The sequence below is a fragment of the Cyprinodon variegatus genome, unplaced genomic scaffold (genome assembly GCF_000732505.1).
Source record: "Cyprinodon variegatus isolate N-32 unplaced genomic scaffold, C_variegatus-1.0 Scaffold208, whole genome shotgun sequence".
Taxonomy (NCBI): Eukaryota; Metazoa; Chordata; class Actinopteri; order Cyprinodontiformes; family Cyprinodontidae; genus Cyprinodon; species Cyprinodon variegatus.
Window position 1 is genome coordinate 317,356 of NW_015150661.1, and position 27,329 is coordinate 344,684.

Sequence of the window (27,329 nt, forward strand, 5' to 3'; positions counted from 1 at the left end):
ATATACACATATACACACATATATAAAATCCCTGTCATAATTTCCAGTTTTTTATCATTGTCATTGTTATTACTTTTGTTCATTTATGTCACTGGCATCAGATTTTCTGTCTTTAATGGAAGGGTATGTAAGGGTATATATATATATATATATATTATATATATATATAATATATATATATATATGATCAGATACATATATGTATGTCATCTGACAGAATACAAAAAAAAATCTCAGAGGAATGATTAGATAACAAAAACAGGATATATAATCTTTTAAAAATTCTATTTTTCTTGCAACATTTCCAATCAGGTCAAACTCTTCTCAACAAAGACCTGAATAATACACTGTATTAGGTTCCATTCTGATCCCAGTAATAGCAGCGATTACAGTAAATTTCCCGTGATGAAAACATAGATCTTGGCTTGGAAGGTGGTAAATTTCCCCTGCCTCCAAAGTTTCATCTCCACGGTGATTAGAAAATCCCTTGGGCCCTGCACCTGTCGCTGTAAGAACACAGCACCTGTGTAGGCATTCAGTTTCCTGGTGCTGAAGAAGTTTTCCTCGTTCCCCTGTGTGACAGTCACAATAACATTGTCACCAGAGTACGCAGGAGCGGGACCGATGCGGAAGATCTGAGCGGGGATGACGATGTTGGATGGGAAGCTGAGGTAGTAGTAGGTGATTCTCAGAGGAGAGTTCTGACATTCCAAGTGGTTGGAACAGCTGATCCGCTCACAGCGCCTACAAACAACAAAAAGGAAAAACTAGACATAACAGCTCTTCACTCTAAAATTTTACATTTTTCAATAATCATAGTTATGTTTTTATAGCATTTAGAGAATTGGGGTAGATATAATTAGTTAACATGTTACCTACAGCAGACAGCAGGTAGAGAGACATGCTTTTGGAGAGTGAGAAGGAAACTAATGGTTAGGCCAATAAACAGCTATTCAGAGCAGAGCCCATTAAAGATTACATTTCTCATATCTAAACAACTAAATCTTAATTGTTCCTGCGACTTCAAGGAATAAATTATTATACATAATAATATCACATATCATATAATATCACAAGTGTTACTTATAGAAATAACCCTAAGAGGGTCAAACCCTATGGGTCAGGTGAAAATTAAGCAGGTATACATTTTAAACCAGTGTTTTTTATCAGTATTCTTTCACATCTGGCAAAGAAGCAACACTCCCACCTTCTTCATTGCCTTACATTTTCTTTTATTTTGATGCAACCATTAATAAAGGGTAGTCTTGCTGATAGTACGTAGTTAGCCTGATTCATTTTAGTTACATTGATTTAATAACTAGCATCTTGTGCTTAAGGCTTTTTAAAACTGAGAATGTCATCTGCTTTTGAGAGATTGTTTAAAAGTGCTTTCTATAATGGAAATCCTTTAAAGATATTTTTTAAATGTCCAGATAACTGAATATAAATGTGAAAGACCCTATTTATGGATGCCCAAAATTGCTTCCTAATATTATCACTATATGAATAACAGAATAGTATATTCATTTTAAATTTTGATTTATTTGGTTTTCAGCTAATTTTAAAGGTATAAGTATGATGCAACAAACCTTTTATCTTTAGCCTTAATTTTCTTAGTCATGCACAAGATGTTATTTTGACTTTTGATTGCTTTTAATGTGATAATATCGCCCCCTGTTTGTGCAGCATATGTATTGATGCTTATCAGATGTTTATGTTATTGCAGAGGGAACATAAATTCATATATTTTCCATACATTACCTCATAAAATAAAAAAAGGCAAACAACAAAAAGTGGGGGAAATCCTCTGATACGGAGAAAACTAAATCAGTTATCCTATTATAGAATAGAAAACAATGAATGCTATCTTATGTCAAGCATTTTTCAACATTTTATAAATGAAAATCGTGAACAGGGACTCTAAATGGTTTCCATAACTTACGTGTCTGTCACTTTGCGGTAGTTTGGAGGACAGCTCAAAGAAAGGCAGCGGTATCCTCCTTGGATGTTGTAGCACTTCTCAGCCAGAGAGCAGTTATGGGTCCCAGTGCTGCACTCATCAATATCTAAGCCACACATAGAAAGTATCAGTAGAACTGTTTTACTGCCAGGTGTTTGCTACAACAGGATAAAATGAAGCAAAAAAGAAAGCTGCCTAACTGGAGAAAAAAATCAAATTAGCAAGACAAGAGTTTTAGGCCAGTAAAATTTTATAGCGTGTGTAATTATTGCACCACACTAAGACTACCAATTATATTTAGCAGAAGCCTTACGCTCTACTTGGTTAAAGGTAAATGGCTTCTTAGCAATTTCTAAAATCAATTTAAGGAAGGAACTAAATGAGGCAGATTGGTAAAGAATTGGCTGCAGTAGAGTAAAAATATTCCCATTTAGTCTTGGAAGGGAAGATTAATTCACTTGCCTCTGCAAGATCGTCCATTTGGAGACATGGTGTATCCATATTCAGGACAAGCACAGTGGTAACTGCCTGGTGCATTCACACACCTGTAGGAACACAGGTGGCCAATTCCCTGGGAGCATTCATCAATGTCTGAGTGAGAAAGAAGATAAATTGAATAAAAAATAAAGCTATGAATTTCTCATGAATCTGTGATGAATTTGGTGTTTGCGGTGCCCACCTTCACAAGTATGCCCATCCTCCCTGAGGTAGAACCCCTTTCTGCAGTAGCACTGGTATGAACCATAGATGTTGGCACACTCCTGATTGCACGGGCTAGCCAGACACTCATTCACATCTACCGATTGGAGGTTAGAGCTCATTAGTGTCATAATTCACATGATCAAAGGATCTTCATTGTTTTAATTATCACGTTTAAACAAGATGTTATGAAGACAGGTCTACTTTTGGGTTTGTTCTCGCTTCAAGGCAGAGCATACACCAAGAGTAACGCAACTAATCAAACTTCCAAAAAACAGCTTTGCCCTTTAAGCCAGACTGTTTGTGAATGTACACAAGGACGCTGTCCAGGCATGCATATTTTCACACAAAAATCCATTAAAAAAAAATAAAAACATGAAGCAACATGCACACACGCCCTAGCCGACTGACATTAACAAAAACACACCTTCACAGTTCTTGCCATCAGCAGATAAGCGGAAACCAGAAGTGCACAAGCATTCATAGGAGCCTGGGGTGTTCTCACAGGTCTGGGCACAAAGACGGCCAGGGTAGCGCCAACACTCGTTCACATCTGAGGGGTAGAAAGGACCATCATCATCGTCATCATGCCTTGGGAAAGGGCACTTTATGCATGTCGACACCAATGCGTGCAGGTGGCGTGTGTTTAAGGGAGGACGTGCACACTTGGTGTCCTGTGCAAAAGTGTGTACGTGTGAAAATCATCTGTCTGCTGATAGTCAAAATATTCAGAGTAGAGTGTATTATAGTGGGAAACACAACACAGTAAAACACGTGTAGAGAGAGAAGCGGCAGCAGAGTGAAAAGATGTGATCTGTAATCCACTCTCATCCTTAAGAGACAGGCTGCTGGACTGGCTCAGAGCTACAATAATAAACAGCATGAGAGGCAGCCAGAAAACGAAATAGCAAACTATATGTACTGTAATGGATGAGTGAAAAAGTCGTTAAGAATTGAAGATAAAAAAAGGAAGAACAGAATAAGCAGAAACTAGAGAAAAAATTCAGAAGCAAATATGATGGTAGCTGTCACTGGGAAGATAAACACACATGATAGACATAAACACCTGTTCATGTGAAAATCTGTTTATGACTATGAACTGATGCTAGTTATCATAATTTTTTCTATAGGAAAAAAAATGGGCAATTAGCTAATAGCATATTAAAGGTACAATGGAGGATTTTCATTTTTTTTTTTTTTTTAAACACCCGCCCTCTCTTCTTAAAAAAAAAATGCACATGCACAACCCTGTACCCCTACCTGAGTGGGAACGCTTATTAAACACGTGCAAGAGCATGCACGAGCCCATTTCTCCTCGTGCCCATTTGCAATTTTTCCACAATGTCAGACTCAGAAGTGAAAAGAACGTAGGATGGCCTTAAGTATACATATCACCAGAATTATTTAAAATTAGTAGGACCACTTACTTTGATGATCCACCCGGAAGAAGAACATCCTCCATTATACCTTTAAGTATTATGATTGTAAGAACTTTCTTTATTTTTCATATTGTTATCATTACACACGTGCACATTTAATGTCAGAGTTAATCTATCTTGGGTAATGATCATCAGGTAATGTAACAACAGCTTATAATCTATCATGCTAACTTATATTATGATTTAGCTAATATTAACATCAAAGCGAGTGAGAGGTGGGAGATGTTTATAAAATATGTCAATTAGAAAGAATAAGGAAAACCTAAAAAATTCTTTCTAAATGTATTCCTTTCCATGCCACACATATAATGGTTAGCATACCTACACACATCCTCCTGAATGAATCATATTGGTACCCAGTCTGGCACTCGCATCGGTAAGAGCCCGGCATATTGTGGCACAGCTGTCCCTCTCCACAGCGATGAAGGCCACTCTCACATTCATTTACATCTAATAGAAATAAACAAAGAAAAGACATCAGAGTCCCAGCTGGAAAATACCTCCAAATATAACATTTAAAAAAAAGATTTTAAGCTTATTTCCCTTTGTCAATGTTGATAAAAATAATTATTCTTTTCACCCTTATTCTAAAATATGTAAATGATAGAATTGAAAGCATAATTAATTGATAATAAAACATAATAAATAGGTCTAAACATTTCTATCTTTTTTTAAATAAAAATTAGTAATTAAAACAAAACATGCTAAAGGTTTTTTGCTACATGAAATTAACACCTATTCTGGCATCTAAAATGTAAAATGATAATATTGTTCTTTGTAAAATATTTCAATATTCTAAGTAATATTAGTCTCGTATAACTATGACTTTTACTGGCGCTACCTTTGAATCAACTAAGGTAGAGAACCAAATTTGAGCTTTGCCGTCCTAATTGTATTTAAATTTGCTCTCGGTTACCTCTGTTAAGAAACCAAACGATTAAAGTAATACATAAAGGTTTGGAAATAAAAGAAACTTAGTGATACCAAAAATGCATAAATACTTAATTACAACTTTGTGTCAGTGTGCACATTATGTCTAGCAGTGCAAAAATAAAACATGATATGGTCTTATGCCTGTTAATTATGCAACCCAGTCATCTTCAAAAATGACCAAACTTGTAATTGGTACAGTACCAAATTCTCATTTGACACAACTGAACAAACCTGCATCATAATATCTAAGGAAACAGCAGAGGGGTCAGGGATATACAGGAAGAGTAAGATTATATTAGATTATAATAAGATTATATTAGAGCATCTACACTCTAATATTCATAAAGGGCACTGAATAATCAGGACCTCATTTTCATAATCAGGTAAATGTAAATAAGTAATCAGCCAAATAGAAGAATAGAATAGAATAGAATAGAATAGAATAGAATAGAATAGAATAGAATAGAATAGAATAGAATAGAATAGAATAGAATAGAATAGAATAGGATATCCAGTTATTGTCCCACAATGGGGAAATCCTGGGTGCAAATACAAACATACAAAGAAGAGTCTGATCACTTAACATGTTTCCTAGTAAGCAAATCATTATTTAGAAGGGAAACCAAGAGTATTATGCTAACTCTGGAGGAGATGGAGAGACCCAGAGCTCAGGTGATGGAAGGATTCATTGATAGAATAACTATTGGTGGTTTAGTTAATAAATGTGTCTTATAGGGAAGAGATATCATAAGAAAAAAAAGAAACCCATTTTGAAACAAATTATTTTGTAAGCATATTGGAAAAGGTACTCTGGTCAAATGAGACCCAAATAAAATATACAAAATAGTATGTGACATGAAACTAATACAGCACATCACCTAAAACACGCTGCCCCAATCGTTAAGGCAGCAAGCAGTGAGACAGGTTTTTTTCAGCAGGGACAGGTGGTGTGAGTTTATTAGAAAGATGTATGGAGCGACACACAGCCCAATCCTGACAGGAAGCTTGTTAGAGGCTGCAAGCCCCGTGAGGTTTGACTTGTAGTGAAAGGTGGTTTTACAGAGTACTGTTTCAGAAGCGGTGTAGTGATATTTAATATTCATGAAAACAAACAAAGAAAACGTAATCATACAAATAACATCACTATTAATTATTTTATATTGGTCTATCACAAAAAAAACAACAAGATTTATGGTTAGTTTGTAACAACATGTGGAGAAACTAAAGGATGTGAATATGTTACTAAACCTCTCTGTATTTGTAAGAGAATAATCTGTTGTTCTGCAGATTTTAAGTCTGTACACTAGATCTGATGTGTTTTGCACGCTGTGTAATTGTTGCAAATCTTACCAACACATCTGGATCCATCAGGGCTGGCATGATAGCCATGGCTACATATTATCTTCCTGTTGCAGATGAAGGACCCTGCTGTGTTGACACAGGTAAATCCTGAACTGCAGGCCTGGGTCAAAGTAGCGCACTCATCTATATCTGGTGTGGACACACAGAAAGGCAGGGAAGCACAAGGGAAGAAAGCAGGAGATGGGAGGAGAGTCATGTAGTCACACAGACAAGACATGAGAGACCAGGGGGCATTACTTTAGCCGCTCTGTGCTGAGGTATCAAAGCAAACACAGATCACACAGTCACATTCCCCTGTATAGCTTTGTTGTTGCACTTTCTCCAGTTTATCTTTTCTAACAGCATTTCTTCTACAGTCCTATTATATAGGCGTCTGCTGCCTCTGCATGCCCAAGTTCCTGCCCCTGGGGGCTAATTCCGCAGCATCAGTTTGTACTGGAGGAGGACAGGGGATTGGCTTTTATCCACCCCCTCTGCAACCCCTCACAGCTACGTTTCTGATCTCCTGTCTGTGTGGCATTTAACCCCTCTGCCACTGCACGGCAACTGATTCATCTGCATGGCGTTCATCTGTGATTGTTTGTAGACAGTGAGTCATATGTGGAAAAATGTCTGCACTGATTCACTCATCAGTTTGCACAAAAAGATAAGGAATATCATAATGTTATTTTATCTTTGGTTGGTATCAATATATTAAAAATGAGCTAACTTTACATAAAACAATTTTAATAATTCATCTATTTTTAAAGGATTTTCCCCCATGTTTATAATCCTTTTATATATTATAAAAGTAACAAGAATCAGACTGAGTAAGGAATTAGATGTCAAACGAAAGAGCATGTTCATGTTTTTCTTACCTATGCAGTTTCCCACAGTGTCCTGCTTAAAGCCAGCAGGGCAGAGAGGTTTGGAGTTGCACCTGAATGAACCTTCTGTATTCATGCAGACAAGCCCAGCTCCACAGTTGTGGCTTCCCATCATGCACTCATCAATATCTGCAGCAAAACAAATGGGAAGTCATGAATTGAAAATGACTGTAGTGCAGTATCTCTCCACTGGATGGCACTGCAGCTCAGGAGGAAACTGCATTTCTGACAGCTTGAAAGCAGCACCTTTACAAATTAATCTTGATCTAATTAAAACACACTGAATGAGAGCTTATTTATTTTTTCATTTGATGATAGTGCTAATAAATCAACACAACAGTGGTCCAACACATCATTCTATCCTTGGAGTCTGTCACTGATGAATGCAAAACACTCCCCCATGAATTATCCACCACCTGTATTCTAGAAGATTTATGTTTTGTCAATCAATCTTCCATATCTGTTGCAAAAGTATTAACTATAACCTTGAGATCTTACAGAAAAATGAAAAAAAAAAAATATTTTAGATGTGAACGGGTTTACAGGATTTTAGAATTAAAGTGGCTGTAAAGAAACTTTGCTGCTAAAACACCTGCCATTCCCCACTATTCTATTCTGTTCTATTCTATTTGATTCCATATATTCTATTCTATTCTATTCTATTCTATTCTATTCTATTCTATTCTATTCTATTCTATTCTATTCTATTCTATTCTAATCTGCTTCAACAGATGGGTCACAGATATGACTGTTTTTTTTTATTTTAGAAGGTGGAGAGTAGGCCTTAGCATTTTTTCCAGAGAAACCCCCCCCTCAGAGAGATTAGTTTAATGATTAGGAGATGGACGTTGGCTTCCCTCACATTTTTCAGTAAAAAAAAAAAAAAACTGAATGAAAGCGGTTTGGAATGTTTAACTAAATCAATCTGTGTTCAACTACTTTGATCTACATACCAAAAATGTCAAGAAGAGGTGATTTAACCATGATGTTAAAGATAAATATATGTATATTTTCACAGATTGTTCTAAACTAATAAAAGATAATGCAGAGGTGTAAAGTATATGATTGCTGTATTATCTAATCCACAGTATAATTTAGGAAACCAATTGGCTATGTGTCACTGTAGAACATTATACATAGGACAGGTCAGGCATTTATATTTACACTGTGCATTATAATAATCTATAATTAGGAAGAAATCATTTACCCAGAATTAAAAAAGGTGTTTGGTTGATTGTGTCTTTGTTGTAACGATGCTTTTTGAAAACAAACCTCGCATTATTGGAAAACCTTTAACTGTTGCCACATTTGTGAGAAAAATCCATTAGCAGGTTGGACCACAGAGCTAAAAATGTGGGTTTTGCAAATGGGAAAAAAAATGTGCCAAATCCTGTCAGCGGATGCCTAACTGTCTGTCCAACTGTCTGTCCAACTGTCTGTCGCAGGGCAACACAGAGACAAACAGGACAAACAACTTTCATGCACACACTCACACCTAAGGAGAATTTAGAGAAGCCAATTAACCTAACAGTCGTTTTTGGACTGTGGCAGGAAGCCAGAGTACCCGGAGAGAACCCACGGATGCTCAGGTAGAATATGCAAACTCTAACCAGAAACCTTCTTCCTGCAAGGCAGCAGTGCTACCCACTGAGCAATGTGGCACTATTTAAGAAAGAAAAGCTAATGTATAAGATTAATGCCAAGAAGCACTGATATAAGGACAAAATTGACAAAAAAATTATTCCATGATTTCTGAGCTGAATAAAGTTCCATTTCTGACAGAAAAACCGGATCAAATGTAAATTTAACAAGTAAAATAACAATAATCTTAGGGTCAGAGCCCATATTCACAAAGAATCTTTTGGTTTTATCATAGCGGAAAAAGAAATTTGAATTTGAAAAATTCTACAATTTATTTTTGAATTCTACTATGGTAAGATAAAAGTCATTCATACATATCAGGGCAACTACTAGTTTAAAAGAGTTGGAAGTAGTGAGGGGGACTTCTAACTAGCCTAAGAGTGTCTTAAGCAGTGTAGATAAGGAAAACAAAATAAGCTGATTAGCTGATCCTACTCCTAAGCGATGGCTCTTAAACATCTTTAGCAATCATCCAGTTATTAATATGGAGCAGCCAGTTAAAGGTTCGATTTGTGTAGTTTCAGTTCATGGAGGAAGTCAATAACAGGAAAACAATTATAAACAAAGTAGGAAAAATGTACAAACAATATAGTACAGAGGAATTTCAGTATAATGTGCAGTCTGTAAAATTATCCCAATGATAAAGATTTGGAAAAGAATTGGACAAAGTTGTAGGAAAATGAATGCAGAAACACACAGTCTAGACAAATTTATGTATAATACCATACAAACTATTGGAAAAGGTGAGAAAGTACTTGCTGTATTGTACATGATGATGTCAGTACTCACTGCCAAAATTATCAAGAAAATGTATTATGTAATGCAATCCCTTCTCTGTTTATTTACTGCAAAGCTTCCCATCTTCCAGGCTGGTGCATTAAAGAATAGAAAAAGACACCAACGGAAAATTCTGCTTCTTCGTAATGTGATCCTGGAACCATTTCTGCTTTTAAAACTCACCTTTTTGTCTTGTAGAGCTATGCTAACAGGACATGCTTCTTCTCTGCCATTTTGCCAAATTAAACGACTTTATACAATCAGACAAACAATAAAATACCTATAGGATTATACATTAATATCAAATAGATAAACTAGTCAAATGGCTAATATGCTCACTTTCAGCCCTCTCCCTCTTCCTTCCAAGTTTCTTTGTGATGGTTGTTTTTGGGTAGCTGTTGGTGTTTTGTTTTGATGTGTTTTCAGTTCAGCTGTCTTTTTCTACTAAATTTATTTCTCAATTTCCAGAACATACAAATATGTTTGCACGTTCACATTGTCTCTCTGTGTACATCTGTCACTGAACTAATGCCTTTGTTTTGGCCCCAATGATGACCCCAAAAACTTTTGCGAGGAAGTTTGCATCTGAATTTCAAATGTGCTAAATATATGTGAAATAACTGCAGCCACAATCTTGCAGGTGGTAATTATTACCTTTTGCTGTTCCTCCACACATAAATTTGTGTCCTTTGGTCATTAGAATATGATTAGCATATTGACCCAACAGCAACGTTTGCACCTGCTGTTCTCCTTGTTTTACACATGCAATTCACTTTACACCCAGTTTGTAGACCAGCTTTGTAGGCGCTAACAATTTTGCATGTGTTTTAAAATATGAATAACTTTTAAAGATGAGGTCCTACGTATTAATCCATCCCTTTTCAATGAGGTGTTCTCATTCAGAAGAACCTACTGCAATAGATGTTTTCAGGTTGAACATAGATAGGCCAGTAAGCTGAAGCTATTGTGTTAAACTCAATTAAAAACTATACTATACACAAACATCTATATACTATAGAACTATACACAAATTACTATCACTCATAAAAAAGAAAGAATTAAAGATACAAGAACTTATCCATTTGGAGCAGGTACACCTCTAAGTTCGATTTTGTGGTGGCACATGAAAGTAAGACCTTGCATTACAATATCAATCACTACAAAATCAACAGGGCAATACATGTTTTCATTTCTTAAGTTTTAACTTCAATTTTCTTATAGTACTTATTTCACAAAATAAATACAGTCTTTCATAGGATTTTGACTTATGTCTGAATTTCTTTTTAAAAATCTGTTTCTTCAGAAGAGTATCTATTTTGTGTTGCGTAGCAACCTCCATTGGGAGTGAAGATGAGATGCAATCATCAACCTGAACCACGTGACCTCGCCTACAGTTAAAAAAATAGCTCTCACAGCCCATCTGAACCTCCCGTATCATGGAGAGCCTTCTCCCGTGAACATTGCTGCAGCTTCAAGAATGAGGCCCTTTGAACAGACCCAATTTATGGTGCATGAAAATAATGAGACGTATTGAGAGGATTACTATCGCATCCCAAGGTCGGGCGCTGCCCATTACTAGCACACAGGCAGACCTTTATTTAGAGTTGACCAAAACAATTGGAGCAGTAAAATAAAGGTCATCAGTGTGCTTTCTTATGTGGGCTGACATTTCAAGTTAAATTATTTGTGTACTTGAGGTTTTTTTTTTTTAAATCTAATGTCCACTGTCTAAGTCCCAAGGGAGTCAAATGAGATTCTTTTGAACAATGCACTTTCCTGACATTGTGAGTGTACAGCAATACCAAATCCCCCAGTTGGTAAAATGTTCACAGTAGGTGGAAGTAAGCCCACTGATGCAGCTCAGTGCTGATAAGTTGGGGAGTACCTTCACAAACGTCATTGTTGATGCGGTATCCAGGCGGGCAGGTGATCAGTCTCTGACAGCTGTAACTCCCCCTCGTGTTCACGCAGCGCTGGTTAGACTGGCAGCCATGTGCAGACAAACACTCGTCTATATCTGCAACAACAAATCAAAACGTGTCAGGATACAGACGGCCCTGGATTGTAAGGACGAGTGAAATGACTTAGAGAAAACAGTAAAGAAGATGTACAAAAAATATCTAACAACTGCATGGTCTGAATGTGACAGTCGGGCGGATAAGAACAGATTAAAGGGACAAGTCTCCTTCAGCCTTCCTTCAAATAAAAGACAAAAAAAAAAACAGAACAATGAAATTTGTCACCATACAAGCTCTCTCTGTGTCAGTTTCAACAGCCTCATAATGTGAGGCAGCAGATGGGCCAGTTATGGTTTCAGTCTTTCAAGGTTCTCCCAAGAGACGGCTTGGACAGACACCTCAGTTCTGAAGATGATTGGCTTCTTTCCTTAGGAATGGAAAATAATGGTTTCTAAGATAGTTTGTCTTTTGAATGACTACATATATTATTTCATATCTATTCTAACATCTTTTTATTTTATTTTACCAAAAATAGTCTTTTAAAGCTAGGAGTGTCCTGAGCTTGGCACTGATGACTGGCTTAATTACTCATTCCATTCACCTTTCTCATCACTGCTCATCTGATCCACCTGCTCCTGCTTCTATATAAGAATCAGAATCAGAATCAGAATCAGGTTTATTGCCATTGTTAGTGAAGGAGTTCACAACTAGGAATTTTTTATGGTACAATCGTGCAACATGAAACATATAATATGAAGTAGGTAAATAAAAACAGGCGCACGAGAGGACCAGGGCGACCGTAGGTGGCGCCATCTTGGAAATGAGAGCTGCTTGCATCCAGTCATCAGCGGCAGATTATTCTTGTCCTCTCTGGCGAGTGGTGAAAGTGTCTTCAGAGTTCCTTGGGGTTTCTGATTTCCTGATGCAGACCAGTTCTTCCTCTCAACCACTGAGCCTGCCTATTTCATTCTGAGTGGTTTACCTTAACTGTCTTTTAAATCTCTGAGCCATCCTGTTCCTTTTCAGATCTGTTTGCCTGACCCGGCTTCAGACTCGTGCTTGTTCTATGGGGCTGCAGCCGTGACAAACAGGGTATGTAATGGTCAGTTTCCTGATGCAGAGTGAACTTACATCCAGTGCTTAGGCCTTTTACAAAAATGCTACTACAATGGTAGAATAACAAACATACTGTACTCTGGGATGTGTTTTTTCTGACAACATCCTGCATAGTCATAGTTAAAAGAGGATTTAGACGCTCATACAATGTCTGTAATTGGAAAATAAATATATTCAGAAGCATTCAAATTCATTGCATTAGAGCAACATTTCAAGTGAATAGGAATAGGAACTTAAAACCTTAGCCCAAATGAGTCGACCAACAGCACAACAACGCTGAATTAGTCATGAAATGGTCTTGAAACAATAAAATCAATATTTTGTATTGAAAGTCCTGATCTTGTTTTAGCAAAAAATGTAAGGCTCGAACTGAACAGGTATGCTTCATTAAATTGGCTATCAAACTGAATTTTTGTCAGGAGGAATGACATCCTTGCAAAGATATTTTAAGAAGCTTGAAAACACCAGAATTGTACTGAGTAGTCTGTCCACCAGCATTTTTAGTGAAATATAATGGCTATCTATGGTATGCTGACTTTGTCTGAAAAGTTGAAATACTCCATCCATTATAGACTAAGTTTGGGAACAAGAAGAAAACCTTTCCACAGGGGATTAGAGCTGTATGTCTACTGAGAAAAATCTACAGGCACTGATGAGGTACTGATGAGTGAAAGAGACAACTCGGGGTCAGACAGTCTCTGCGAGAAAACCTCACTGGCTGGAAAGAAATGGGGTATAGAATTATTTTCAGAGGGTCTTGTTCTACTCCCACACCACTTTCAGCAATATACAATCATTTCAGCTCCTTACCTTCGCATGAACGTCCATCTGCTCTGAGGGAGAATCCTGAGAAACAGGAGCACTGGGGCCTTCCCCCCACTGGGGTGCACTGTTGCTCACAGATGTTGCTTCCTGAAAAATATATATTATTGTTTTACATAGTTTTTTTACACCAAAAAAAGACATTCCTACACCAGATCATTCGGAAAATTTTTTCTCGTTTTATAAAGTTGTTATATTTCAAGTGGAACCCTGAAATGGTCTTAAAAGGAAGCCAGTTGAGTATCAGATATTTTATTCCCCGAACTGTTCAGTCATTCAGTGCAATAACTGGGTATTTGGATCCAGCATCAATGCACGCAACATGGACAAGTCTTCCTAGCATATTTTGAGTTTCCAGATTTTGACTACATAGGATTGACCTTCAACCAAAGATACAAAATAGCAAGGAAATCTTACATTGTGCAGATTACAGAACACAAAGTGTTCTTACCCCTTGAACCTTTGAACAGTTTCTCACAGTTCAACTAAAAACTTCACAGTATTTTATTAAGATTTCATGTGAAAGACCAAAACCCTAAATGTGCAAAGTAAAAGTGCTAAGTACATGTATTAAAAACTAGATCATTTGATATCCATAAATAAAGTACAACCAATTACCTTCAAAAGATGGTACAGGAGTAAATAGAGTTCAGTTGTTCCTGTAATTTCATCTAATTTTGATTCCATCTGGTCAGTTGAGGCATTAAAGATTTATTTGCACAATAGTTAACTAAATAATCATAATCTATAAACATATGTCAACCTAGGTTTAGGTTATAAAACGACATCATACACTTAAACAATCTCAAAGACGCCTTTTCAATTCAGAATCAGTCCACTAAAACAGCTAAGCATGACCACAAGCCCAGCAAGCTTTTCTTGCAAAAACAAACCGGTAGCCTTAAAGTATCGATACCCTAGTAATGGATTAATCTACCAATTATTTTTATTTAAAAATATATGATAGTAGTAAATTAACATGCCTCAATAGATAGGTGTTTGGACATAAAAACAGACATCTATTGCACATTTTAAATGCTTTGTTAATGATAAAAATGTGCAAGAAAAACTAAATTTTGTAGTCAGAAATGTTCTGGATAAAGCATACTTACAAACAAATATGTTTTTTCCTCTTAGAAGCAAAACTACATGTTTTTTTCCTAGTCTTTGATTTATGTAGTACTCTGAGTGGCTTGTTCTTTCAGCAGATTTCGAGCTGTCTATTCTGTTTACTCTAGTTTATGATTATTCCATTCATGAATTTGTCAATTACATAATAATTTTAGTGACTGCTTAATCACTATTAACCCCATTATTTGGTTTCAGTCCTACCTAGATGAGAAGACGATCAATCAGATCAGCAAAGGCTGAAAGGAGCATAAAGGCTACAACCAACCTGGGTCCAAGGCAGTGGTTTACCTTTTTACAGGATAATGACCACAATTATACAACCAGAAAATACATCCGATAATCTTATTGTGTTAGTATTACCCGGTCAAAGTCAAGACCTACTGTAAATCCAATTGAGAATCTGTAGCAACTCTAAAACACAGAGTTTCAGACAGGCTCTCTACCCAGTCTCACTGAGCTTGAGCTATTTTATAATGAAAACTGGGCAAAGATGTTAGAAATAAATTGCACAAACCTGGTAGAGGCATATCACAAAATACTTATAGCTGTAAAATAACACAGCAAAAAGCTTTATAGATCTTAAATGATGGAGCTTTTTGAAAATCATGTACCTTTAACTTTATATGCGTTATTTTTCTGTTGGTCTACCATAAAGTATGTGACTAAAAGGAGAAAAGCATCAGAGTTCAGTGAAAGCCTTTATAACTCACTGCACCTCGCAAGTGTTTTCCACTTTGTGGCTGGACTAATTTTGTGGAAACCTGATCTGGCTTCAGCCTATGTTTATCTTCTCGGCACATTTAATTAGTTTCAAAATGCCAAAAATGCTCATAGTGAGCCGTTTCTTCTGTAATTAAGCTAAATGTCTAACCTTCACAGGGGTTGAGTGGGACAGAAGGCTGGGTTGGAGGAGGAAGTGGAGAGGGGGTTTCCACTCCTGCTCGATCAAACTCCTTCAGTCTGTTCTCCTCATCGTTGGTCTCTGCACAAACATGAGTACAGACAGAACAGGTGAGATAGATTTTACTGTGATCACCAATCCAACCCCTATATCCTCTACTGCAGTCTTAGTTATAGACTTGTCAAATAACTCCTTATAAATTCAATAATGTGGTAAAAGTGGCTACGGATGAAAGCTGTCATACCAGCGGAGGTGGGGCAGGAAAAAACACTGCCTTCAGACATACATGAGAGTTTAATAGTGAGCCCCATACCTCATAGCAATTGCCTGAGAGCTCTGGCATTGGTATCCTGTTGGGACAGGCTTTTGTTGCTGATTAAAGCCTGCTCCATTGCAAAGTAGCTGAAAATACCTCTTAACTGTTCGTCTGAGCAGATGCTTGGATTTTTTTTGGCTTGAGCAAGGATTGTGAGCAAAAATGACAACAAGAAAAAAGGAAACAGTGTTGAAATCTTCAGAAAAGATGTGAGGTTCTATGATCCAGGAACAGGATGGAAGAATAAAAATAGAATAAATGTTATTAGGTCTTGCAGAAAGGAAGGAAATCAAACAGGTCAAAAAAAGAAAACACAATGACAGATGGGATCTATCTGACATGCATACAGGCTGTAAAACTCATTTAAGTATTAAATGGCACAGAAGGTTGCTCTCCCTGTGTGAGTCTGCACCCCTGGAACATGCCAGAGACAAAATACGACCCGTTGTCATTACTTCGCTTTACCTCGCTCACAAGTGGTACCGTCCTCCTGCAGCACGTAGCCGGGGCGGCACTCACAGCGGAAAGAGTCGGGCGTGTTGATGCATCTGTGCTGGCAGATGTTCTCATACATCAGGCACTTATCCATGTCCTGAACAGGTCCCTCGACAGTATTCTCACCATCGTGCTCCTCACCAATGGAGAAGGCCTCTTTAGGATATGGGCTGTCTGATACTAAAACACAAGTATAATTACATGTGAGTGGCATCTAATAACTTACAGATGCATCAGTTTGAGAACTGATTATATTTCAGCTTTTCAAATTAAATAAAAAACCTAGATATTATCCAGATTTATTACAAAATGTTATGTCTTTCAGAAGCTAATTCCTGTCAATTTTGATTATTATGGCTTAGGGCTAAAATTCATTTTCTAAAAAATTTCAATATTGCACGTAAAAATTTAAGAAAGGCTTTAAATTCAGTAAAGCAGGAGGTCTGCTTGTGGCTCTGGGGTCTTAGGGAAGCCCTGGTTGCTTAAATACTGTAATGGCAGTCAATTGGTTCTGCTATCAGCTATATATACTATATATCTTATCTCTCCATCTCCACACCAAATACTGGAGGTTTTCTTTAGGGTTCAGACCAGTTTGATGGCCATTCAAGCAATTGATATCATAGTAAATGTGGTCAATGATAAAGCAAGAAGTAATATCCAGTTTATCGTCGACCCTTCCTTTAATTCCCACGGAACTGTTCTGGCCCAACTGTGGTACCGAGGCGTTGCTGGGAAGCTATCAGCCGCCACTCTGGGGAGACGTCCTCTTAAAGGTACCTGCAAGTGATCAAATTAAGCTCTGCAAAAATGCCTCTGTTGTTTTGCATCAGAATCATGTAAGTCCCTCAAAGAGCTGCCTACTGGACGAGTGGCCTGGGTTCCTGAGCCAAACTGAATCATCCCCTCCTTTCGATCGAGCCAGCACACAGTAACCCTCCCTTTCCTTTCTTTTTATCTGTCGCTTATTCAGGTTGTGTAAGCTTGGGCGAGGTTAGGATAAATACCTATATTTTGCATGCACTGTGTTTTATCTAGATATGATTTTTTTTTTTTTCATTTCAAACATTGATGGGTTTTTTTAAGTAAGCATTCTGAATTGTACCGATATGTTTGACCCGTGGTCACCTGTGGTTATTTAAGCAGTTAACGATTTATCACTCAGAGCCAGAACCACCCTTTTGTTAACACTCGTAGTAACAGAAATAATTTCCTTTTGTTGGTGATTAATAACTCTGCTGATAATCATAGTCTATATCACTAAATTAGTGAAAAACGACTGGATTTTGAAAGCCGGTCCAGAACCTCTAACCTTGGGTAAAAGACTAAAGAAGCTCAGTGAAAAAGGAGATTACAGTTATAATCATTTAACTAATAATAATTTATTGAATTTTACCTTTGATTTGAGTGGCCTGTTAGTTAACTATAAATTCTAGTTCTAGTTATTTTAATATATTGACGATCTGCTGGTGAAATTGCATTCATTAAAGCAGAGGTGCTCTAAAATTTTTTGGTAGAAGGATTTGTTAACTCTTGATTCAGGAAAGCACAGCGGCCTAATCCCATCAGATGGCACAGATCCATAGATCACCACTGACCATGGAAAACTTCACAAAAGACTTCAAGCAGCTTGGATTCTGTGTCTCCTCACTCGTCCTTGTGACTTTGTTATGTTGATTTCCAAGTTAAATGCCTAATCAGCTCCCTTATTTTCTCCTTAGCCAGTGTAGGACAGTGCCCTTGGTATTAGAGTGGCTTGACAAAAGCTGTTACAGTATGTCCTCAGTATCTCTGTGTTGTGACTCCTGATTCCTTGAGAGTCTCAAGGCTGTGAAGGAAGAAGCTTTTCCAACTGTAAATTTTCTCCCAACTCAATCTCCATATGTGATTCATTATAACGAGATTCTAATTCAATGATTAAATTACAGATAACACAGAGAGGTGTGGATTTTTTATGTTTGTTTTAATGTTTATGCATTTAACTTGATATTTACCTGTTTATTTTTTAGCAAATTGAGCAAATTATTTCCAGCCAGTTCACTTCTAAATTAGATTCGACAACAAAGTCTCCAATTCTTTCATCCAACTTGCTGCTGGGTACAAGAAACTTTTGGCATAAATGATTCATCATCATCATCCTCCTAGTAAAACATTTCTCAGCCTTAATCACAAGACAAAAAACGTCTTAAAGAATTTCTACTTTGAATGTAAGATGAGCCAACATTATCAGCTGGGTTAGGCCAACTCAAATTACTGCTCCACCAACTCCAACTAAATGCAGTGAGTTACTGGAAAAGGCACTGAATACAAGGCCCAGCTGGCAGACAGACTGTAGATTTCTAAGAATTACAGCACACGGGGTGAGTGAGGCTATTACATGCACCAAGGTGAAGAGAATTTTCTCCAGTAATTCATTTTAACAACCATTTTAAACTGGAATTTCAAACATCATCATATATTTTAGATTGCAGTAAAGATTTTGCATTAGTGGAAGTGTTAGTATGTTTTACCTTTTACTGGATGCAGAGTCTGGTCCTCAGCAGGCCTGTCTCTAACTGTTTGCCTCCCCTCCGCTTGTCCACAGCAGTTTAGAAAGACGTGTTGGCAGTGGAAACCCAGGTAGTGGTGGGCTTCACAGTCATGGCCGGCTCTTTGGAAATGCAGCCCAAGGGAGCAGCAACTGCAGCACTCCTGCTGTTCACAAGAAAATGACTTTCATTATGCAGCGTTTAGAGTTTTTAGTTGAGCCTCAAAGAAATCATAAAATATTTTGGCTAAAACTTTAAAAGCTGTGATCCGCATTATATCTTTAGGATTTCAAAACTTTTAAGGAATCTAAAGGCTAGATGTCCTTTGTGGATTTCTGATGGACAAACCCCTGAGCAGACCACAAACACACACCCAGGGGCATTAATAAAATTGAGTGCCCAAGCCCCACATTTTTAGTGAGAGGTTTATCATGGCAGTCATAAAATTCTGGGCTGCAAGCTGTCCAACGCAGACGAACCGGCTTCCTGCCTCCACTTGGAAGGATTTCCTGCTTTCTCTTAAAATGCTTTGAACTGTCTAAGTGCATTCCAGGGTTATGCCTTCATGCCTCGAAAGTGACTACCATAAATATAGCTCAATTAATATTTTATTTCAGAGCCCTGTTTTTTGTTTTTTTTATTAAATCCCTTATCCTAGGTTTGGTGAAACTGCCTGCCTGCATACAGACAAGTCTGACTGTTGCTTTCTCCATTCTTCTTTTTGATTAAAAAATATCTAAAACCCTACAATAATCATTCTTGAGGTGTAAATTCTCTACATGTCTACATTTTTTGATAAAATGCAGGAAAATAGGAAAGGCATAAAACCAGATCAGTAGTTGAAACAGTAATACTTGATTTCAATATGTTTATGTCTCTAAATGTACTTTTTAACAGATGCAGCATTAATTTAGCCCAGCTTCTCCATCATTTTGCTTCATTAGTGATCTTTCTTTCCTCCTACAATTGAGAAGTGTTTCCTTTGTAACCGTTGTGTTCAATTAAATATCAGCAATTTCTCAGCTCTCTTTTAAGACAGACAACCCAGCTAACAAGGCAAAATGCATAATATGAAATTCGTTGTTACCTGGAGACAGTTTAAAATATATTTTCTTGATTACATGCCCTTAACCCAATATATGGTTACCATTGTGCTTTAAATTCCAACCACCTGAAAAATTTGAACATGTTAACGTTACCATTTCAGAAATGGTGTATTTTACTTTTGCAATATGCAACACAGTCTATCTTGGGCAATAAACATTGTATTCCCTAAGAATCCCTTAAAATGAGATCCATTTGTAAGCTTTTATTTTTTAGCCTCCACAACTATTTAGATTGGGACTGTAGATTGAAGCAGTGTTTCTTTGGGGTGCGGTTCAAAAGCTAGCTTCAGGTTTGAAGGTACAATTTTTGGCAAATTGTATTTAATGTATAATAATTGGTTGCAGCTGTTACAAGTAATACAGATTGCGTAATACGGTGCAAGCTACACAGAGAGGCTGTTTGTGGCATTGTTACTTTGGAGCAAGGCTTTGAATCCCAGCCTGGGATGTTTCTGCATAGATTATACATGTTTTCCTCCTTGGCTTCCTCCCAAAGGCCAAAAAACATGCCTGAAAGGTCAATCGATTGTTCTACATTGCCCTTAGTATGTGTACATGGCTGTTGGTTCTTTATGTTGTCTTGTGATGGATTGGAGACCTGTCAAGGGTGTACCCCACCACTTGCCCAATGACTGTTGGAGATAGTCCCCAGCCCCCCTGCGACCCCGAAAGGATGAGCCGGTATAGACAATGGAAGGATGGAAATCCAGGGCCATGAAAAATAATGGCTGCCTCATCTCTATGTTGCTATTTGTTCACCAAGATAAAGCCTCCAACAAACCTCTGACGCCTTTGCAGGGCTACTGAATTAATTCAGATTTTAGGTGGTCTTCAGTTTCTAAAATGAGGAACCTAAAGAGTTGCTTCATCACGTTTTATTCCCATTATACACCTTAAATTCTGTAGATTTGAAGTAAGAAAACGTGGATCTACATTTTCCCTGGTGTCAAAGAAACAAACAAAGAAATCCAGAGTTGGGTGAGGCCCTAAAATATTATACGCAAGTAAAAGTACCACTACTTCAAAATAAATTTACTCAAATACACCTAAAAACTAGCCATCTATGAAATTGCTCAAGAGTTAAAAAGGAATCAGAAAAAACCAGACTCAAGTACTCCGCAACACTGATTACACTTGTCTATATGAAACAATAAAAATGTTACCAGACAAAAATGTTGGGTTTTGTGCAAAAAAGTGTTAACAAATAACATGATTATAAAATAACAAATTCAGACAGAAGGAAAAACTTCCAAATAAAACCTTTTCCACACATACCATATGATACACATATGATAACAGTCGATAATGTATTAGAACAAATGTATTTTAAATCAAAATTTTAAACAGATCTGTAAGGGAGAAATGGAAAGTGTGCAATAACTTGGTGTTCTGCTTGTTGTTTTAGTATTGTATGTTATTTTTATTTATTTTTAATTCAGTATGTAACCTACTTGTGCATATTAAGCTGGTATTTGTTTTTGTGTATTTATTGTTATGGCAGCCACTACTATGCACTGTGAACTTGGGTCCATGACAAATTTCCCCTATAGGGGACAATAAAGTACATTCTATTCTATTCTATTCTATTCTATTCTATTCTATTCTATTCTATTCTATTCTATTCTAGAACAGATTAAAGTACCTTCAGTTATAGTATCTGCTGTTCACTGTTTATTGTTTTCCTATCTAATTACTACAATAGGCTTAGAAGATAGAAAGTAAGATAAAAGCAAAAGAGCAAAAGTAAGATAAAGCTTATCTAGAAACATTAATATTATCTATAACAAATACTTCATTGTGCATTTTTGTTAAAAACAAGCTTTTTTTTTCTTTAGTTAAGTTACTCTTGAAGGGCAGAGTTTCAAAATTTCTACTCAAAGACAGGGATACTTTATAATGCTTTTACTTCTTTAAAAATAAAGGTAAACTTTAAGTTCCAGAAGTATGTGACAAAGAAAAAGTAAATATTCTCTACCAATTTTAAGTGAAATGCCCTTTTATCATAATTCCATAAACTCTGGATCTAATAGATAATAAACTCCCAGCCATGTCTAGACTGAGATCCAGAATGTTATAGGACCTCCTCATAAGATATTTAAAACCGATGCTGTAAAAGTTTGGAAATTTGAAATTCATCTTCATATATTAAAAAGTCATACCCATTAACTTACACTGTTACAGGACATAACATACCTTAAGCTACTAGATTTCTGCAGCTGTCCTGCAAGTATTACTTTTGCCCTCAAAGAGATACAGTGCATGTGAAGTGATGAGGTACGTCGTTAAATGAGCACCCATGGGAATGTTAAAAAATGACATTGAATATACCTCAGCCACATAAGTTAATATTATATATTTCCTCGCTTTAGAAAGATCAGTTATGAGATTTTAGGGGCTTTTACAATGGAACCTGGTCCTGCATACTCGCCTTGTAGGAATCTGTCCCACATTTACTGCTGGCATCCTCTCCACAGAAATTTCCTGCTCTGGCTGCTTCAATTCCCGCCAAGCACTGGCGTTCTTTCAGAGAGCCGAGGCAGCACTGTTGTTGGGCGGTTCTAACAGAGAGAGACACACATGAAAAACAACTTCAGACCTTTCTAGACAGCAACTGTGTCCCTACAGGAGGAGAAAGAGCCCTCGTGAGGGCTGCCACAGAATTAAACAAACTAGAGTTTCAAGTTTCTCAAATCAAAAGTAGAAGAAACTTATAAAGTTGATGAATATTTCAAGAAGCCTAAATTAACAGTGGATGGTATGGTAATATATTATTTTTGTTAAAACCCATTTTTTCCATTATATCAACTTGTTTCTGTGTTCAGCGTATGTATGTTACATAATGAACTCACCGACAAATGGCACGCCTGTCATACGTGGGTGGCTTCATGTTGCTGCAGTGGTGATTAGTTGAAGCCCATTTCTCCCCAGCCTCACAGCAGCTCCTCACCAGGTCTTTGACAGATGCTGTAATGAAACAAACGGCTCCATTTCAGTCTTTCAGTGCACCAAGGGAGCAGTGCTTGGTCCTCTTTAAAATTCTTGTCAGTTTGTCTTGTATGTTGCTGAGCTAAAGGCAATTTTCCACTCGGATGGACAATAAAGATTTATTCTACTCTAGGATATCCTACAAAGACAGGGAAAATTGCTTACACAAATTAAAGTATGTGAAATCTCAATTCATGAGATGCTGTAGTGATACCAGCAATACAATTTTATCTCATGTGTTTCCATATTATTTGGAAAACTGCACAAAGAGAACACCAGGAATTGAATGAGTTGTTCTTTCGTGGCACCTACAGTAAACTCCGAATATTTTCTACATGGGAACATGAAAATAAAAAATTTTTTTTTTTGCTGAGAAATCTTAATTGATTTAGGCCTCATAAACTTTGTTTTTTGGGGAAAAATTGCACAAATATATAAAGGATGACATTTGGTTCCTGTGTAACCATGAGACAAACAAACCACATGACTAAGAAAATAAAATTATTTTTTTAATGTTTATTATGGCAATCATTTATTTAGCAAACACTATTTCATTTCATTTTAAACTTTTCTCTTTCGATCCCAGTGGGAAAACGCAAACAATTCAGATTCAAGGCAACCTACTGATTTTAAAGGGAATTTCTCCAGAGTGGAGAACACTCAAATGGAGAGTCCAACCATTCTGACAGTCATCCTGCAAAAAAAGGGAAAGAAATGCAGCTCTTGAACTTTCTTCTGGCTTGATTGTCTTCTTCTGATGGTCTGTTGCAAAACAAGCTTTGAATGGGGGCACAGGCCCAAAGGCGGGAATAATTCACCCTTTTTATTTTTACAGGCTACAAAATATCTGTAAAAAGACTTAAATGGACAAATATTTTATTGCAGTCATATTACAGTGTAATATCTCAATAATTAAAAAGTAGAAAAAACAGACATAACTGTTTCTAACCTAGTTTTGAGAAGAACGGCCGAGACATTTCTCTTAATAATACATTTTAATGAAGCATTGTTTCTTTTAGCCACTCTCAGGTAGAGACTTGTTGCCGACCTTTATAAGTCAGGTAAGGCCCTCATTAAAATAGCTACTGACAAAAAAATACCTGCATTTAAAACCAGAATGGTAATTTAAAAATTTTTTATCCTGTCAGCACACACAATGATCAGTGGTGAAGGATCCATTATGCTGTGGGATTTTCTCCTCTTCCAAAGCGTTTCAGGAATGCATAAGTATAACATCTTGTGGCCCTCTGCCAGAAAACTGAAAATGCAATATCATAATGTCTTTCAGCAGAATAATCCAAATTAAGCCTACAGGAGGCAAAAAAGCAAAACATAAAATTTTTTTGGCAAAAAACTTAAAACTGATTTTTTTTTTTTCAAGAGAGTCCCTCCACATCTGCTGACAGTAATTTGTGGAAATCACGATGGGGCAATGAAGTGTGGTTATTTCATGGATTTAAACGCTCTGCTTGTGAGCATTGTGAGCATTTCTCTCTCTTTGCGACACCCTAGGACACATTCTGCTCAGTAACTGGATACTGCAGCAATGCTTTTATTGCAGGTATTACACATTGTAGCAAAACTAAAACTGAAAATGACAAACTATTTGACTCTTTAGAAAAAAGAATTACATCCTGGTTTTTCAAATACTGAGACTTAATCCTTTTAACTGGATTTTAACATCGTCATAGATATTGAGTTCTGTAGATGGCCTCCAGGGCAACAGACCTCATACAGTGCAAACCTTGAAACTCTGAATTTAAACTTTAAAATTGTTAAAACAAATGGGAGTTGAATCTCTAAACTGTGAAAAGCTGAAAAGGAAAAAGTTAGAAGAAAGATTAGCTCTTATTACCAGAAGTCTCCTGAAAAACTATTGGAGCACGATAAGTATAATTTAATAGAACTTGAAAACAAACTGAAAATCTTATATCAAAACAAAGCCCTAGGTGCCTTTGTTTGATCCAGGAAGAGATGGCTAGAGGAGGGAGAACAAAATCTGCTTACTTTTTTAGACTTGAAAAATATACAGATAAAAAAACAAACCCTAAATATCAACTAAATATGATACTATCGCCAACAAACCAAGACCAATTTTAAACTTTTGTGCCAAATCTTACTTTAACATATACAGATTAAAACATAATGACGTGATGAGATTTCACTATCTTTTCTTTTCAAATTCAAAACGTGAAACATGGAAACAGTTGTGACAACCCATTTAAGGTAGACAAGATCTCTAAATGTATTGCTGCACTACAAGCCAGTAATAGTACCGACAGTTTATCTACAAAGTTTTATTAAACTTTTTTCTAGCCCTGTAGTTTCTTTTCTTTTACAGGTATCCTCAAAAAGAGGTTGACATGGTATGTACCACACTCAACATGGATCAGAGGAAGCAAAGTAAAAACTGGTCTCAGGAGATTAGAAAGAAAATTATACCAGAGCTGAGACAATAATTGGATTAATCGTGATTAATCAATTATTGAAATAATCGTTAACTAATTTAGTAATCGATTAGTCATAATAGTGTAGAAACCCGAAAAATGCATTTAGCTCACAGAGCAACCTTAGAGCAGTAAATATTAACAATATTTAAACATTTTGTTTAAAATAAAACAAAAAAAGTTTTATTCTGTCAAAAGGTGGAAACGTTTTAGTTTCACCTGGTTTAATTCTGTAAAAAATCTTATTAAAGGAACCTTTTGCTATCCGATTATTAATCGATTCAACTAAAACATAATCAACAGATTATTCGAATAGCTAAATAATTGTAAGCTGCAGTCCTAAATTATACAAAAGCATGTTTAAAGTAAAGGCAATAAGACCATCTCCAAGCAATTTGATGTTCCTGTGATTACAGCTGCACATATTATTCAGAAATTTAAGATCAGCGGGATGTTAGCCATCTCAATGGACGTGTCCACAGGAGAAATTTGATGACAAATCTAAAAGAAGGATAATATAAATGGTAACAAAAGAGCCCGGAAACAATTTTATAAAGATCAAAGCTGTCAGTCATTTATTGAGCCAAAGTGGACATTGTTAAATCATAACAAAGCCAGAATGGAGTTTGACAAACTACATGTAGACCAGCCACAAAGCGTCTGGTAGAATGTTTTACAGACAGATGAGACAAAAAAAAATCCAAACCTGCCAAGGCACATCAGCTCTTTGCTCACAGACAGAAAAATGAAGCGTATCAAGAAAAGACTACATATCCAAGAAACCTCCAAAAATGGCTAAGAGGAAAACTTTGGACAACTCTGAAGTGGCCTTCAATGAACCCTGACCTAAATCATATAGAACTTCTTTGGAAGGAGCGGAAATATGCTGTCTGGAAAAGACATCCTTCAAACCTGAGACAGCTGAAGCAGTTTGCTGATGAGGAGTGGACCAAAATACCTGCTGAGAGCTGCAGGAGTCTCACTGACAGTACAAGAATCCCTTGATTGCAATGATTGTGTTAATAGGTTGTGCAACAAAACATTAAGCTAAGGGAACCATCAATTTTGCCAAGACCTCTTTCTTGAGTTTATTGTATTAAGTATTCTGTTAAAGATCAATTACTGACTTATATCTGCTTATTTTCATAGAACTTTTTTTTTTCATTTATTATTATTTTTTCAGATTAAAGATGTTGCTGTGACCGTTTACTTTTCAAACTTTGAATTTTTTTGTAATGGTGTAAGTCTTAAATTGTAATATTAACCAAGGCGGGTCCATTCCATCCTATTAATTCCTGTTGTTCAAAAATGTGTACAACTTATATTTCCAGTGGTACTGTAAGAGGTTAGTTAATAAAGAGCTTATCATTATCCAGTTGGCGGATAATACCGCAGTTATTTAGGAAATTAAAATCTGATCCATCTTCTCTTAGATGTAATAAGTGTCTGTTTAAATATAATGTCTAGGTTAGAATAAAAGAAACGTGAATTAAAGACTGTTTAGCAAATGATATACATGTTATCTCTGTTAAACAAGAAATCACATACCTTAATTCTCTAAAGACCAAAAGGTAAGATGCGGCTCTAATTTTACACCAATTATGCAGAAAATCAAAAATAAACTTAGCAAACTGCTGCAGAGGGATTTATCTTTAAAAGGTGGAGTACTTATTACTAAAGCTGAAGGATTATCCTGATTTACAAATGCTGTGCTTTCCTTAAATTTACATAATGAGATTACTAAAGAGATTGACAGTAGTACTCATACTTTTATAAAAATATATAAACTGTACATATTATATAAAAAAAACGCATGAATCAGGTAGGCTTCATCTTATAGATTTCTC

The 27,329-nt window shown here is 36.5% G+C and overlaps 1 protein-coding gene across 2 annotated transcripts in view; it reads right to left on the reverse strand.

Annotated features, from left to right (window-relative positions):
- Positions 1 to 171: 171 nt before the first annotated feature.
- Positions 172 to 27,329, reverse strand: part of fbln2 (fibulin 2) — a 41,902-nt gene continuing 14,744 nt past the window's right edge. The window contains exons 3-17 of one of the 2 annotated variants that reach the window (XM_015380184.1): positions 22,900 to 23,014; positions 22,479 to 22,608; positions 18,927 to 19,110; positions 16,387 to 16,596; positions 15,576 to 15,686; positions 13,562 to 13,663; positions 11,563 to 11,694; positions 7,251 to 7,388; positions 6,382 to 6,522; positions 4,420 to 4,548; positions 3,087 to 3,212; positions 2,640 to 2,756; positions 2,423 to 2,551; positions 1,943 to 2,066; positions 172 to 744 (exon numbers count right to left, since the gene is read on the reverse strand). In XM_015380184.1, coding sequence (XP_015235670.1) covers positions 387 to 744; positions 1,943 to 2,066; positions 2,423 to 2,551; positions 2,640 to 2,756; positions 3,087 to 3,212; positions 4,420 to 4,548; positions 6,382 to 6,522; positions 7,251 to 7,388; positions 11,563 to 11,694; positions 13,562 to 13,663; positions 15,576 to 15,686; positions 16,387 to 16,596; positions 18,927 to 19,110; positions 22,479 to 22,608; positions 22,900 to 23,014 — 2,246 coding nt within the window. In that variant the 3' untranslated portion in view covers positions 172 to 386. The remainder of the gene's footprint in view (positions 745 to 1,942; positions 2,067 to 2,422; positions 2,552 to 2,639; positions 2,757 to 3,086; positions 3,213 to 4,419; positions 4,549 to 6,381; positions 6,523 to 7,250; positions 7,389 to 11,562; positions 11,695 to 13,561; positions 13,664 to 15,575; positions 15,687 to 16,386; positions 16,597 to 18,926; positions 19,111 to 22,478; positions 22,609 to 22,899; positions 23,015 to 27,329) is intronic. The other variant, XM_015380185.1, reaches the window with a different exon arrangement.